The sequence below is a fragment of the Corythoichthys intestinalis genome, unplaced genomic scaffold (genome assembly GCF_030265065.1).
Source record: "Corythoichthys intestinalis isolate RoL2023-P3 unplaced genomic scaffold, ASM3026506v1 HiC_scaffold_23, whole genome shotgun sequence".
Taxonomy (NCBI): domain Eukaryota; kingdom Metazoa; phylum Chordata; class Actinopteri; order Syngnathiformes; family Syngnathidae; genus Corythoichthys; species Corythoichthys intestinalis.
In genome coordinates, this window is record NW_026651592.1 from 4,966,283 (window position 1) to 4,982,959 (window position 16,677).

General features: G+C 38.7%; 3 protein-coding genes across 4 annotated transcripts in view; 2 read left to right on the forward strand and 1 right to left on the reverse strand.

Annotated features, from left to right (window-relative positions):
* The window catches only part of LOC130911154 (relA-associated inhibitor-like), a 50,655-nt gene extending 43,015 nt beyond the window's left edge, over positions 1–7,640 (reverse strand). Inside the window, exon 1 of the mRNA XM_057828922.1 lies at positions 7,439–7,640. The gene's annotated coding sequence lies outside the window, so the exon portion shown is untranslated. The remainder of the gene's footprint in view (positions 1–7,438) is intronic.
* An 858-nt stretch (positions 7,641–8,498) lies between these two features.
* LOC130911189 (optic atrophy 3 protein homolog) lies at positions 8,499–11,962 on the forward strand. The gene is made up of 2 exons (XM_057828987.1): positions 8,499–8,657; positions 11,059–11,962. The coding sequence occupies exons 1-2, from the start codon at positions 8,516–8,518 to the stop codon at positions 11,385–11,387; spliced, it is 471 nt and encodes a 156-aa protein (XP_057684970.1). The 5' UTR covers positions 8,499–8,515; the 3' UTR covers positions 11,388–11,962.
* A 3,234-nt stretch (positions 11,963–15,196) lies between these two features.
* LOC130911113 (heterogeneous nuclear ribonucleoprotein U-like protein 1) overlaps positions 15,197–16,677 on the forward strand; it is a 48,965-nt gene continuing 47,484 nt past the window's right edge. For both annotated transcript variants that reach the window (XM_057828827.1, XM_057828828.1), the window contains exons 1-2: positions 15,197–15,292; positions 15,741–16,014. In XM_057828827.1, the coding sequence (XP_057684810.1) occupies positions 15,774–16,014 (241 nt within the window). In that variant the 5' untranslated portion in view covers positions 15,197–15,292; positions 15,741–15,773. The remainder of the gene's footprint in view (positions 15,293–15,740; positions 16,015–16,677) is intronic.

Below are 16,677 nucleotides of genomic sequence, written 5' to 3' on the forward strand. Positions count from 1 at the left end.
GTCTCAGGGTTCTGTTTAAAGTGCAGAGAGCATTATGAAAACCAAGGAACACACCAGGCAGGTCCGAGATACTGTTGTGGAGAAGTTTAAAGCCGGATTTGGATACAAAAAGATTTCCCAAGCTTTAAACATCTCAAGGAGCACTGTGCAAGCCATCATATTGAAATGGAAGGAGCATCAGACCACTGCAAATCTACCAAGACCCGGCCTTCCTTCCAAACGTTCTTCTCAAACAAGGAGAAAACTGATCAGAGATGCAGCCAAGAGGCCCATGATCACTCTGGATGAACTGCAGAGATCTACAGCTGAGGTGGGAGAGTCTGTCCATAGGACAACAATCAGTCGTACACTGCACAAATCTGGCCTTTATGGAAGAGTGGCAAGAAGAAAGCCATTTCTCAAAGATATCCATAAAAAGTCTTGTGTAAAGTTTGCCACAAGCCACCTGGGAGACACACCAAACATGTGGAAGAGGGTGCTCTGGTCAGATGAAACCAAAATTGAACTTTTTGGCCACAATGCAAAACGATATGTTTGGCGTAAAAGCAACACAGCTCATCACCCTGAACACACCATCCCCACTGTCAAACATGGTGGTGGCAGCATCATGGTTTGGGCCTGCTTCTCTTCAGCAGGGACAGGGAAGACGGTTAAAATTGACAGGAAGATGGATGCAGCCAAATACAGGAAAATTCTGGAAGAAAACCTGTTGGTATCTGCACAAGACCTGAGACTGGGACGGAGATTTCCAACAGGACAATGATCCAAAACATAAAGCCAAATCTACAATGGAATGGTTCAAAAATAAACGTATCCAGGTGTTAGAATGGCCAAGTCAAAGTCCAGACCTGAATCCAATCGAGAATCTGTGGGAAGAGCTGAAGACTGCTGTTCACAAACACTCTCCATCCAACCTCACTGAGCTCGAGCTGTTTTGCAAGGAAGAATGGGCAAGAATGTCAGTCTCTCGATGTGCAAAACTGATAGAAACATACCCCAAGCGACTTGCAGCTGTAATTGGAGCAAAAGGTGGCGCTACAAAGTATTAACGCAAGGGGGCCGAATAATATTGCACGCCCCACTTTTCAGTTTTTTATTTGTTAAAAAAGTTTAAATTATCCAATAAATTTTGTTCCACTTCACGATTGTGTCCCACTTGTTGTTGATTCTTGACAAAAAATTAAAATTTTATATCTTTATGTTTGAAGCCTGAAATGTGGCGAAAGGTTGCAAGGTTCAAGGGGGCCGAATACTTTTGCAAGGCACTGTATATTTTTGTTTTATAAGATCTAAAAGTTTTTTTGAGTGAAAGCAGTGAATTAGTTTTTTTTTTTTTTATTCTAGTTACATCTGAGATGCAATTGTTGGCTGTTTTCAACAATTTACATCGAAAATAAAGACATTGATTGACTGAAAATGGTTCAATATTAGATGAAATGTCTTGTTTTCTCATGTATATTTATAATTGCGCTTCACCTAAAAGTATATATATTTTATCCGATTACTCAATTAATTGATATTTTTCAGTTGATTACTCGATTACTAAAATATTCGATAGCTGCAGCCATACTTGCCACGCTAAGTGCTAATGCTAAACGCGATGCTAACATTATGAGTTACACTTAGTGGTTGATGATCACTCAGCACAGACCTTTAAAGGCTAAGGAACCATTGCATATTTTCTCTTGCCAAAATACGAAAACAAATCCTAACATGTTTTTCAGAACAAGCAAGCCTGGAGCTCAGCCCTGAAGGACTTCCTAAAAACCAGTGGGGGGTGGAGGGTGCAGCACATGCCACAATAGTGACATGACCCAAACACAGCTACAATGCAGGCTGATGTCTATACGTACAATAACAAAATGTCTCGCATTGTGCACTCATGACAGAAAATATGTTGCATTTCCGTCTTGTTGTCGTCTCGTTTGACAAAAATTGGCATTAGCCTGGTTATGTTTTAGTCTCCCAAGACACATTTTTAGCGCAGCATTATCACGTCATGGTCATGAAAATGTATTTGTCACCGAAATATTTTCGTTATCCTCATCAATGTTACCAATTTAGTACATTATCTTAGCTCATGTGTTAATCACAGATGCTAGCAGAGGATACAAGTTCGCTAGGAAGGGTAACCACTAACCAGCAGTTGAAAAACAATCTTGATGAGTACATATGGCACAGCATCGGCACATTATTTCTTAATACCTGCCTTTTCGTGCCACATTGGGGACCCTTCTGATACCAGTATCGGTGCAACACTGGTAAATAGTGAGCTTGAGCCTGTCCAAGCTCAGGCCAGCAGGTCGGCAGCCAATCATAGGGCATACAGTATATTGGAGTCTTCACGATTCATCAAACAGTTGTTTTCTGACAAATTTGTCATTCAGCAAAAAAAGATTTATCACTCCAGAAACCAGGAAATTCCAGTTTTGCAACTGCAAGGTGTAAAAGAATATAAACCAAAGTATTTACAAGTGATGTGAATGAATGCAATGAGCAACAGTGTTGCCAAACTTTTTATGAGACAGGTGTGTCAAATTCTTTTTCCCAGCCCATCTTGTAGTTAAGGTTTCTTTTGGAAGGTCATTATAACTGCCATCTCAGGCTACCACGGTTGACTTATTGGCTGCCATTGACGGCGACGGATGTCAAGTCCATTTGATCTGGGAGTCTTGGCAGCGAAGGAACAAATGTTCCCAGTTAGGGGCGTTACCGGGGGAGGGGGGAGAGTTCCCACCCACGGACACGCTCTGCCCACCCAAAGGAAACTGAAAGTAGTACTAACGGCAGTCTGGGCAAATGTTAGTTTTGTTCCTAGGGGGCGCTACACACATTTATTCATATTTTTTATTTTTATTTATTTTTTTACATTTTATCAAAGTTTTCACCAGTGTTCACCTGAGTTTGGTGAGTTTTGAAGCATTCTGAGGGGGTCAAAGTGGGGCTCAAAGCGTCGGCGGGACAAACAATTACTGCTTGGGGGGGCCACATAGTGTACTTGGAATTTGTCTTTACACGGTATCAAAGATTGCACCTGTCTTGACCTGCCTGACGATTTTGGTGCATTTTGAAGCATTCTAAGGATGTCAAATTGAGCTTAAAGGGGCTGCGGAACAAAGAATAACGATATTAATAATAATAAAACCGAGAAAACACAACAGGTTACCTAAAAAAAACATTGTCACCTGCATGTCCATATTGTTCAGTTATGGATGTGTTGGTCAAATCAAATCATATCAACTTTTATTTGTTTAGACCAAATCTCAACAAGTTATCTCAAGAAGAAAACAAAACATGTTTTAAGGTGCATTAGCCCTACGCTGGATTTCGACTTACTTGAGCATTGTAGTTGTTTTTTTTGCCCTCCGGAAAGACTAATGCCCACCCACACATGGCATCCTGCAGCATTTGATACTGTAGACCATGAGATTTTAATTTCTCGTCTCGAACACAGTGTGGGTATTCAAGGTATCGCTCTTGAATGGTTCAAGTCGTACCTAAACGAACTGAGTTTTTCTGTGAAAATGGGCAATTTTATCTCTAAAAAGGCATCACTTCCACATGGGGTACCCCAGGGATCCGTCCTCGGCCCTCTTTTATTTTCGCTTTATTTATTGCCTTTTGGTTCTGTTTTTAGGAAACATGGTGTTTTATTTCATTTGTATGCTGATGACTGTCAGATCTATTTTCCAATGGCACAAAATGGCACGTTCTGTCAACTGATTGAATGCCTCAACGACATAAAAGTTGTGGCTTTCACTTAATTTTTAAAGTTTGAATGACAGCAAGACTGAAGCCATGGTGTTCAGACCAAGTAGCCAGCCCTCCCTGAATGTTGACCTCGGTTCATTGTCTCCATTTCTTAAGAACTGTGTCAAAAATCTAGGGGTCCAATTTGATTCTGATTTTAATTTCGAGAAGCAGATTTCTTGCGTTGTGCGTGACTGTTTTTATCAGCTTCACCAGATTGCTAAGGTCAAATCTATTGTTTCACGCTCTGATTAGGAGAAATTGATCCATGCTTTTGTCATAACTCGGCTGGATTATGGTAATTCTTTGTATGCAGGCGTCAGTCAGGCTGCACTGGCCCATCTACAACTTGTGCAAAACTCTGCTGCTCGACTCCTAACTAAAACCCGCAGGCGCGAACATATCACCCCGATTTTAGCATCTCTTCACTGGCTCCCAGTACATTACCGAATACATTTTAAGATATTATTATTTGTTTTTAAATGTTTGAATAATCTTGCGCCGCCATATCTGTCAGAACTGTTTCAGCCTTACAGTCCAACCAGAACCCTCAGATCAGCTGACCACCTGCTTCTAGAAGTCCCAAGATCAAGGCTGAAGCTTAGGGGTAACCGTGCATTTGCAGTGATGGCGCCCAGGCTGTGGAACCAATTACCACTTACTATTAGACAGGCCCCTTCACTTACGGATTTTAAAGAGCATATGACACCAGAAAAAAAGTCTTAAATGGCATTATTATGTGAATTAGAATCATATTTTGAGACGATTCGACTATATACAACAATTTAGCAAAGCGCAGATGACGAGAAATTAGTCTTTTAATCTGCCGGTTAGCCACGCCTACCATTATAGGGCTTTAGCGTCCCCAACAGGTGGATGACGTCAGCGGTAGACTTGGCTCATCGATTTTACTATTCAGCCCATTGAGGGGAAATTATTCAGAACGAGGAAAACGCGACGAAGAGAGCTGCAAAATGTCATTGTTTCAGTCTCTCTACTCCCAATATTTTTACAGGATATTCTTTTTATCCAAGTATTTTTCCCCAATAGCTATATAAATGGCTTGAGAAGGACCAGTCAGCCCGTCGAGGGGGAACTATTCACAATGAGGAAAACGCGACGAAGAGAGCGGCAAAATGTCATTGTTTCTGTCTCTTTACTTCAATATTTTTACAGGATATTCTTTTTACCCAAGTACTTTCCCCAATTGCTAAATAAATGGCATGGTCATGACAAATAACAATCTTGTGCTAAATGGAATATAAAATAATAAAAATCTATTTATTCAAGACGAAATGGCAAAATTACTCCATAATGGTCAAAACAGTCGACTTCACCTTTACTGTCACACCTCCCGAACGATATTTTATGACACCTAAATCGGACATATGTAATTTCCCTTCCCCGGCTTCGGAGAATGTAAACAGACCAGAAGGAGTGACAGCTAGCCGACATGCTAACCCGAACCGAGGGATGTTTCAAAGTCTTCGAAGTGGAAAATCACACATAACTAGCCTGGATTATTTGACATGACGACCCGGTTGTCGAGTTTCTTTGCGGATCGTTAAACCGCCCGGCGGAGAGCAATTTACAGTTCGTTCCCTGGAGGAGGGTGGCTGGAGTTGTTGTGTAGCTAACGCGCTAACAGCTAACTGCTAATGAGCATGAGGATAGCTTTTTACATGCCTATCAATGATCAAACGTAAGTAGTCCTTTATTTAAAGGAATTTTATAGTGTTTACTTTGTAATCACTGTATTCGTATTTGACATAATACAAAACAAGATGTTTACTCACTTCCTTGTAAGTCCAATGGTCCCACAGTAAATATCCACGGTGAATGGGAACCTTTTGAAACTCCAAAAAGGCGCATACGCCTCTCCCGCATACAGAATGATTTTTCTGCAGCCGTTTGGCTGGCGTGATGCAAAAAATAAAAGTATTAATCCGCAAAATCAGCTGAATCCTTCGTCCTCATACACAACAGTACACTGTATAGTGAAGAGAACGTCTTCTACCGTACACGTCACAGCGCCCTCCTCCTCAATGCAAGACCGAAGCCGGAAGTCACTCATTTTCATGGCGCGGGATTCAAAAAACTAAATAAATTTAGCGATCGCTTCCACACACATCCAAGCGGTCCATATCATTCAGGGGCATAAAATACCGCGTGTATTATGAAATAAACATGCTTTTTCGTGTCACAGGCACTTTAAATCACGCCTTAAAACATTTTATTTTTCTTCAGCTTTTAATGTGCAATGACTGTTTGTTTATTTTATTTTTGTGTTTGTTTTATCTTTGAAAGTTAACTTATTTTGCTGTTTTATGGTATGTAAAGCACTTTGGTCTCCTTTTTTAAATGTGCTATACAAATAAAGTTGATTGATTGATTGATTGATTGATTGATTGATTGATTGATTGATTGATTGATTGATTGATTGATTGATTGATTGATTGATCCTGGTAACACCACTGTTCCCAGTTCAAAAGGTTTAGACTTATATTAGTGATACCCTCAAATTTAGTTTTTAAAAGCCACATTATTGTACATCTATTATTATCGTCAATTATGATTGACGATGATGATGCATTGGATTTATATAGCTGAAGAAGTCAAAAGATTTACAGCAAAAAAAACAAAACAAAACCATACAACTATTTTGAGACTTGATGAATTCTTTAGAGACACTGTTGACCTAATATCAAATATTTTCTTATATTTTTCTCTTTTTTTTCTTAAGATATGGTAAAATACGGCACATCACTAGCTAGAGCTCAACATTCATGGTGGAGTCAAAAAAACGGGGTCTGCAAACAGTAAATAATCTGTGTATTTATTTTTTATTTAGGAAAAAAAAGTAAATATTCTCTTCATTTATTAATTTCCTCTTCATATTTTTTAATATTTGTATTTATCAAACATTGTTGACCTAATAATTTCTATCTGTAAACAATATTTTTGCTTTAAATTTTTTTCAATATAAAAAAACCCTGTAAATATTCTCTTTATTTATTTTTAATTTCATTTTTATTTTAGAAAATGGCAAATACAGCAAGTGTTATTTATTAAGTCAAAAAGAAAAAAGTAAAAATGAATGAGTAAAAATATTCTTTTTATTCATTTTGATAAGATACATTATTAGATTTTTGAAAATGTTCATTTATTTATATTTTTTAAGGAAAAAAACTTTAAATAACATCTGAATTATTGTTTAGCATGAAACGTGAAGTCGATGTACATGTTTTACTTTCGTCGGCCACACAAAATCATACGGTAAAGCTCAATCTGACTCCCGTGCCTCGAGTTTGACACCATTAAGAGCATCCTCGTGGATTTTTTTTTTCAGTGCAATATTCACAGTGAAAATCAACCTCATTGCAGTTACTACAATTCTACCATAATACCACAAAAAATGAACATGAAACTAAACAATTTCCATTTCTGGCCTATTCATTACTTCTTATGTCTGCATTTCAAAGTGCATTCATATCTGGCAACTAGCTGAGGCACTTTAGTGGTTGCAAAATCAGACTGCTCCTAAAATAGTAACATCTGATGTTCATTAGTTTGTCTGAACACAAAAAAACATCCTCGCCTTTAGGATCACCACAACTAAAACGTCATTCTTTTAGGGCCACAAGGATGGGGTAACTTTCTTTGCAGGAATGAACATGAGAAGTCTTACCTCAGAGAAAATGGTTGTCCTTCCTCTTGCCTTTGAGACTACGGGAGAAAAAAATCTGCGTGTCCAGATCCTGGAACTTTTTTTCCCTGGGCTTCCTGAAGTCGGCTGCCCAGTCACTGAGAGTTGAGTGTGTGCCTCATCCAGACGTTTACACACTCACACACACATGCACACAGTTACAGGTCCGCCTCATGCTCCTCCTCTCTGAATAAACGCCTGTAACCTGAGCAAGAAGTTTAAAGGGACAGCACCAAGTATAAAATTGATCGCTCAAAGTCTTTAAAAATGTAAATGATGAATTTCTTAGTCCTCTGATAATAGACGAAATTATATTTAACGTGTTGGCTGCCTTGAAGGGCATTCAAATGGATTGGACGTTTACTCGTGGCAATTGGCAAATTAATTTAAATTCACAACAGAAATATGAGAACGCCACCTGATTGGCCGTCTATTGTTGTCAATGGCACTGAAAGAATTGAACACATACAAAAAAAAATGACACTGCTAACCAGCGCAGCCATTTTGTGCTATTCAGCATAGATGCATGAAATAATGGGTTCTAATGGTGTGACGGGGTAAGAGTGAGATTGGATAAAAAGGCACTGGTTTTGATAAAATGTCTGCCCCGTGTCAGCCTGCCACTTTCTGGAAATACTAGCTTTCATTTACGTTTCCCTCTGCTATAACACATCAGAAAAATCATTTGTTTTTTCAATTCAATAAACAATATTTTTTCCCGTTGGGGATCACATGATAAAGGCTGTCTTTACCTTTAAGACAGGTAAAACATGCCACTGTTATTATATAACTATTATTACTATCAAATATATTATCGTTTTGTTATGCTTAAAACAATTTAACACCTCACGTTTCCGTTCTTACAACCGAAAAACAGTCGAATGACAAAGTACAAATACGTGTGACCACATAATGAATGTAGTCCTTGTCCGGTGTGCATTTGTCATAATCACGTTGGCGTCGTGACAGCGTAGCGTCTGATTGGTGGACAAACTAACCACGTGATTTACTTTTTCTAAGGCGCTCCGCCTCTAGACTTCAACGCACTTCCGCCCCAAGATGGTCGTCGGCGCCTTCCCAATCGCCAAGCTCCTGTATCTCGGAGTAAAGCAGCTGAGCAAACCCGTAGCCAACCGGATAAAAGCCGGGGCTCGGAGGAGCGAGTTTTTCAAGAATTATATATGTCTGCCGCCGGCACAACGTGAGTAAAGGACCTTTAAGGACGCGTGGTGACCGCTAGATTCTAGTGTCAGACATCCCCGGACTTAATATAACCCAGACTCGCCGAAAGCCAATGGGATTGTGCTTGGGCTAGCCTCGTATCCAATAGAAGTCGTGAATTCTTTTAACTGACCAATAGTAGACAAGAACAGTTAGTGGGTGGGTCTTGTTTGTCATTGACTGCTTCTGCGAGCAGTACAACAACTCCCCACTCACTCATCATAAATATTAATACTTTTTTTCCATTTTAGCAATTCAAATTGCAATTGCAACGGCTTATTTAATTTAATTAAAATATTATGTATTACATGCATTATTGTTTTAGTGTTTTCTTGAAATAGCTTCAAACTAAACTGCATGTAATGGCATAAAATGTGGAACGTCTAATCTAAATTAGATAAAACGTTTCCATTTTTTGAAACCGATATCGATAACTTCCTCCTCCTCAATATCAATAACCGATAATAAATATATAATTTTAAAAATGTATATTCACCCGAGTATTTGAGGTTTTTAAAAAACTAGTGGTGGATTCAACATATTTTCCTTTGACCTAACCAAATTTTTCATAATGATATGAACATTATTATAAAGACAGGAACAGCCTTGACTTCAAATAAAGTGCCAATATTTATTTTTTTAAATACATAAATTTTGAGTCGATCACAATCAATTAGTCAATATAATTGAAGATGTGTTTCCTGAACAATGAGCACTGACCTAAAACATTAACAGGTATTGTGCTTTGTCATCAGATAAAAATATTTGGGGCTACAGGAGAGGAGACTGTTGGGGTCTTGGTCCATGAAACAACTTTCTTTATCTGGGAGACCTGTTAGGACAGCAAGCCTATCAATAACCAAAAGGCCTCTCAATAACTTACTAACTTATAACCAACAGTGTAAAATGCAAACACTTTATGATAAAGTTCATCACTCATTCCTCATAACAAAAATAAGGATTAATGGCTTACCTTATAATAATCAAACGGCAGTGAGTGAACCCATTTTCAATCAAGTATGAGGTTTCTTCTCTGCATAGTATGAAATCCTACCAAGCATGCCGACAGGACTAAAATTATACGTCTATACTGTATGTCCGGGATGAAAACCTACATACAGCAACACCCTACGACAACCTGCATGGTTGCCGATCGAAGTATGGAAGCGTGTGGCAATCTCATCATACTGTGCCGGTAAACATTCATCTGAAAAGTGGCGGCGGCTTGGAATGATGAACCTGGCTCCAAATGACGAAGTAGCCGCCTGAATCCTATGTCTTCGACGAGGGAAAAGGGTTGGTTGTCTAGCACCGTTATTTCTGTGATAATGTTTGTGATCGCTATAGCCCCCGGTCATCTTTGTGAAACTTTTCAAAGGCCTTGTTAAATGGTACAACCCCGGCTTATTAGCTGGCTTTGGCATTGGATGGGCACTGGGCAGCTTCATTCGCAGCTCTCACGTCCTCGTACTCTTTTAAAACACCATCGAAGCGATTGTCATCTTTTAAGTGGCTTATTTAGATGTGTTTCTCGCCAGCCATGCGGCACACTTGAGCGTGATGTCACAGAAAGGGAGCGCTTGATTTACAAACGCACACATCCCAATACACCTTTTCTTTTCTCGCCAGCCGTGCGGCACAAAAGTGTGACGTCACAGAAAGGGAGCACTTGATTTACAAACGCTCACATCCCAATCCACCGACACCGTGCCCAAAATATTGCAGCATATATTATCAGTCCTATTAATAATGTTATTGGATTTATTGGGATGACGTCATAATTCCTATTATCGGACCGATAATTATCAGACCAATAATTATCGTGCACCAGTAAATCTAATATTTTAGAAAGGGCCATTATAACTTCTGTTTTGTGGATTTTTGAAAGTTAACGATGAGCCATAATGTTGATACAAAAATAAATGGACCTTTGAAAAAAAAAAAAAAAAAAAAGAAATTAGACTCCGGCCAGGAAAATATCACTTTAAAGTATGATGGTACGATAACCTACAAGTTTAATTAATTCTGTGACTAAACTCAGTTTAACCACGCACATATTTTTTTTGAACAGTATTTCAACTTCGCTCATATGTCGTGCAATGTTCATACAAATGATGATTTATAATGTCAACAAGACTTTGTATATAAAGACATGCTTCCCATTATTAAGCCTTTATTTGATCAAATATGTGTTGTTTCAAGGCTTACTCCTACCAAGATATAGACTGTTCGCTATCTCCCAAACTGCTCAAGACATGATTAAAATAAGTATAAAATTAAAATAAAGTAAAACAAAGTGAAAACTCTTAAGTCAAAATACCACCATAAACAAGACTGTATGTGGCATCACTGACATCTGCATATACTTTATATCACTGCAGTGTACCACTGGATTGAGATGAGAACCAAGATGCGCATCATGGGCTTCCGGGGGGCTAACATTAAGCCGCTGAATGAGGACGCGGCTGCAGAGCTGGGTGCCGAGCTGCTAGGTGAGACGCTGATCTTCCTGGTGGGCGGCGGTTGCATGGTGTTGGAGTACACCAGGCAGTCGGCCAACTCTCGTCGCAAGGAGGACGAGCTCGACCAGACGCTCAACCATCTACAGACTCAAATTGCCGAGCTCACGTTTACCACAGAGACGCTAAGTGCTCAGCTAAGAGAGGTGAACAGACAGCTGGTCTCCTTCCCTACACCCTCAAAAAAGTGATTTGATTTTGTAATGGCGGTACGCCGAGTGGTTCAACAACACGCGATGGCAACATGTAAAGCCTCATGCTGCTACGTCACACACTGCCACCGCAAGGAGGAAGAAGTGAACATAACATCAAGGAGCAGGGATTTGTTAGGAGCTCATTTTTGGAGCAACTGTGTGCAAAAAATGGGGATTGCTATGATATTCATAGTGTATTTTCTGTGGTCGATATTGCATGCTCATTACAAGGACCGTAAAAAATTGCATCAACAAATTCAAAATTATATCAGATAACAATGACTGTTTTGATATTTATAAACTTGGGAGAGGCTTTGTTAATAATTAACATGCCATTCGGAAAAGAAAATCTCAAAATCACTGTCAATAAGTTTGCTGGTTTATGTGGAGCTTACGTAATGAATGAATGGTTGAAAATAAAGATAATTGTATTATTAGTGAGTTTGTACAAATTTCCCTAAAAATGAAATTATTGCATTGATCATGGTTGTGCCTCAAAACTCAGAAAAAAATATATATATACACAGTACGTATTTAAATCATCTTGAACGCTTGTTATCAACATAAGATGGAATGAGTGAAGAATTGTATAAACTACAGTCATGGAATTTTGTGTGTCTAGAAATTGCTGAGAAAATATAGTTGAGCAGACATTACCTTGCATCACAATTGAATTTTATACCGCTTGACCTTAGCGTTCAGTGCCATTGACAGAGGTGTCATTTTGACTGGGAGAGGCTGGCATCAAAAACAGTGGTACCTCTACTTATGAATGTCTCTACATACAGAATTTTCAGGTTAAGACACTCCTCAACAGGAAAATATGGCCTCTTGTTACGGAATAAATTTCAGATTACGAAAGCCGGAAATACAGTATGGCTGATACTCGAGGCTCCCAGAGTTTACTGAATGTAACATACTTATAGCTGCTCTGCCATTGGCTATTTCCTAACATTCCTGGCATCCAGTTGGCTAAGTGGGACATCTACTACCTGCTTCTACAGTATGTGTGTATCTCAGCTTCCTCTTCATTCGCCCATCACGTTCCGACAGCTTTACATGAGTGTGTAAACTTTTTTTTTTTTAATTTTTAAAATTTATGATACATTATGCACACATTTTATGTTTATTGTGCAATAATGTAATTGTAACATGTATTTGTTACATGTTTTGATGCATTTTTATGCATATAAAAGCTTTATGTCTGAATTTCATCTTGGAACAGATAAGGGCATTTGGAAAACCCGCCTACTTACAGAATTTTCAAGTTACGAAACTACTTCCAGAACCAATTTTGGAAGTAGAGGTACCATTGTAATCTCAAGTGTAAGTTTCTAAGGTAAGCATTTGTTCTTGAGGCCTTTGGAAAGAAAATCTATTCCCTCGCCAATAGCAGCCACTGAGTTAACCAGGGTTTCAAGTAGGCCTGAACGATATATCGTTTAAACATCGCCATCGCGATGTGCGCATGTGCAATAGTCCCATCGCAAGGACGTGCGATAGTTTTTTAATTTCCTTTCTTTTAATCCACAAACGTTTGTTTTGAGGAAGGAGAGGGGGAAAAAAGCGCACAGCTTCTCTTTCTCTCCAGCAAGTCATCGGCTCCTCCCCCTCCCCCTGCAACAGCGGAGTGGAGGGAGGAGGGGCCGAACAGCAGAGCGGAGGGAGGAGGGCCCGTTCTCAAAGTGAAAGCAAGCAATCAACACGTTGGAGGAGCAAGGAAGACTGTATCCAAAAGGAGTTTTGGAAGTATTTTGGCAAGAACAAGACTATAAGGGACAAAAAACAGCCCTGTCGACAGTGCCTCGCCATGGTTGCCTCAACAAGAAGTAATCTGTCAAACATGTGGGACCATTTAAAACGCAGGTATCTATGCATTCCTGCTACGAGCTCCCCATCAGAGGCTTTTTAGCACAGGTGGGAACATTGTTAAGTGCCAACGTTCTTGTCTCAAGCCTGCTATAGTGGATAAACTAATAGTCTTGGCCAAAAACCTATGAGACCCAGTTGAGAATTGCTGAGCAAGGAAGGTGGACGATATGCAGACAAATACATAACACAGCTGAAGGAATGTCTTTTCTTCTTTTTATTCATGCTATCAGGAAGGCAGGAAATTTGGGAGTTAAAATGGTTCTGTTATTCATCACAGTTATTTGCAGTTATTCAGTTCAATTATTTACAAGTTCAATTGAGTTTGTTTCTTTTATATTTAAATTTATTGTAAACCGTATTTTTCAAATAACTATATATAGTACAGCTGCACATAAAGTTTTGATACTTAATATTTTTGTTGAAATATTTTTACAACTTTGTTGCCGTTTTGCAGTTTTATATTGTTATATTTTGTGTAAACAACTCAGGGGACTAATGCACTTGCACTTTTATTAGTCAGATTTAATATTTAAGTTCAAATATGTTGACAACTTTGTTGTTTAACTGAGGTTTTTATGTATTGTTATAGTTTGTGAACTCTTTTGTCATATTTAATATTTTTGTTCAAATATGTTGACAACTTTGTTGTTTTACTGAGGTTTTTATTTATTGTTATAGTTCGTGAACAGCTTTTTTATTTGTCATATTTAATATTTTTGTTCAAATATGTTGACAACTTTGTTGTTATTTTACAGAAGTTTTTATTTATTGTTATATTTTGTCAAAAACTTAGGGGACTAATGCACCTGCTCTTTTATTTATCATTTAATTTATTTGCTGCTGTTGAAGTGTAAAATATTGTATTCAATAAATGATCTATTTTGTGCAGACATGACTTCCTGGATACCTTCATACAGAAATCTTCATCATTCACAAATTAAACGGTATTATATGAATACACTGTGGTCACGGTGTGTTATGTAAAGTATTTCCAAACAGCTATTCAAGTCATTTAGTGAAAATTTCTTTAAAAAAGATAGATCTTTTTTTTTTTTTAATATCGCAATATAATATCGCAATATATTGCAAACCTAAAAAAAATCGCAACAATAGTTTTTTCCAATATCGTTCAGGCCTAGTTTCAAGTACATTCGAGCCTGAACTGGATTGAAATAATTTTCTAGATTTATCTGTACAGTAATATTTTTTTATTTAACAATTGGTTGATTATAATGATATACATTTATATATTACATGTAACGCATGCACAGTATTATTTAACCTCTGCAAATGGCCAATCTTTCCATTAGGGATAAGGTTATTTCTTAATTTCATCTTCTGAATAGCTTTTCCTCTTGAGGGTCACTGGACTGCTGGCCAGCTATCTTCGGGCAAGAGGCGGGGTACACCCTGACCTGGATCAGCCATTGCTGGGCATATTTCTTAATTGTGTGCCTAAATTGTGTATAGATCTCCCAACATGTTCTTAAATCCTTTCAGCATAGACCCTTAGATTAATTAAAATAAGGAGCCTTATACTTGATGATAGACGCGCTGCTGTGTCTCAAAACAATTACTTACGGTGATTTATTTGTCCATAATTGAGGAAATACGGATTTTTACTGTCAAACGTGAGGATTTTACAAAGGTTATATCCGTTTCTTTTTTAAATAGCAAGATGGCGATGGTTGGGGGACATTCCCTATAACTACAGTACCCACTATCCTTTCATATAAATCTTACGTCACGTTACAATTAATGCAAGTCTAAATCATTTTACAAAAAAACAGTTGCAATATTTTTTACATGTAATCTCAGCATTAAAAACGCTCATCTGCGACCAAGACGTAAATTTTAAAAAATTAAAAAAAATGTAAAGTACGTATTTTAATCATGTATAACTAATTAATGACGCAAAATCCGGTGGTCGTGGCTTCCGGTGTGCAGTCGCTGGTTGCGGCGCTAGTTGGCAGCGGTCGCTCTTTTTGTCAACTACGCTTTTTATTGCCCGCGAGAACGCGTCGGAGCAGGTAGGCCTCGATTTAAATATCATCCACAATTCGGTGCATCACGTTTATTACTACTTACGCAAAATGCAATTCGAGTATTTAGTTTGCACACGAAATATGATCTTGTTTGTAAAATGCACTTTTCAAACGCTTTCGAAGCTTCGCTGCACTGGCCTTTGTGCTAAGCTAGGTGGCTAACGTCGACGAGGACAAACGCGAATTAGCGAGCAGAATTATCCACACTTGTGAGTAGTAGTTTTTTCTCGGCGGTGCTAATAAATATATATTTAGGACGACATTATTCGATTTTATTTTAGTGTTTTTCCGAGTATTTACCGCCGTGTAGTTAGCAGCTAGTGTTAGCATAACGCTCCATTATGGCGCCCATTGCGTGTTCAATACAATTCGACTCTATTGACTTTCCAATAACTCACCCCCCACACCCACCCCTTTTACATTTTCTCTGCAGCATTTGTCCCACACACACACGCCAAGCAACGCGATGAGTTTCGACGTGAAGAAACTGAAAGTAAATGAGTTGAAGAGTGAGCTGCAACGCCGAGGCCTGGACCCCCGAGGCCTGAAGGCGGACCTGGTGGAGCGGCTCAGGGTGGCGATGGAGGAAGAAGCCCTGGCCGAGTCGCCCGGCGGAGGGGGCAATGAACAGCAAGCTGACGATGTGGTGGGGGACTACGACGACGACGACGACGGGGGAGTGTGCGAGGATGGGGACGAAGAGCAAGGTAAATTCCAGCAACAATAGGTCACCTATTGATCGTTCGTCTGCGCGAGTACGTTTGTTTTGTATCAAATTGAAAGCAAAACAGTGGGTAGACAACATAATGGAAGCGATTTAAAAACATTTAGAATTGTCAGATTGTGAACAATTCGTCCCAGAATTCCACGAGCTTACTTGAAGTTTTTCCACACGATCGCAGCTAAAGTGGAAACAAAACAAGGATAATTACATTTGGATTTATATGGAAGGGCAAGCAAATTGATTTATGGTTGAAAGATGAATAACACAGGGTTTCCACCCCACCCAAAGAAATGTTTTAGGAAAAATAAAATACATGTATATCAATAAAATTATTGACATGATATTGATTGTTATATTTATTAACAATACATGTTGTCTTACAAAAATTCACCGTCCGTTACAGTTATAATAAACAAAATACAATATCTGCCAGGCTAATAAAGCACTGGGGAAAACTACAGTTTACGTAATACTGTTTAGTAGAGGTGGGAAACGATTCAATTACGATTCAGAGGCTCCGATTCGATTATAAATCGATTATTGATGCATCATCAAACCCCCACCCCCGCCGCTTTTAATTTTTTGTACACTAGTTCCAAAATTGTTCAAAAATCCTCTCAGGCTAAACAAACTACTATTTCAGTAT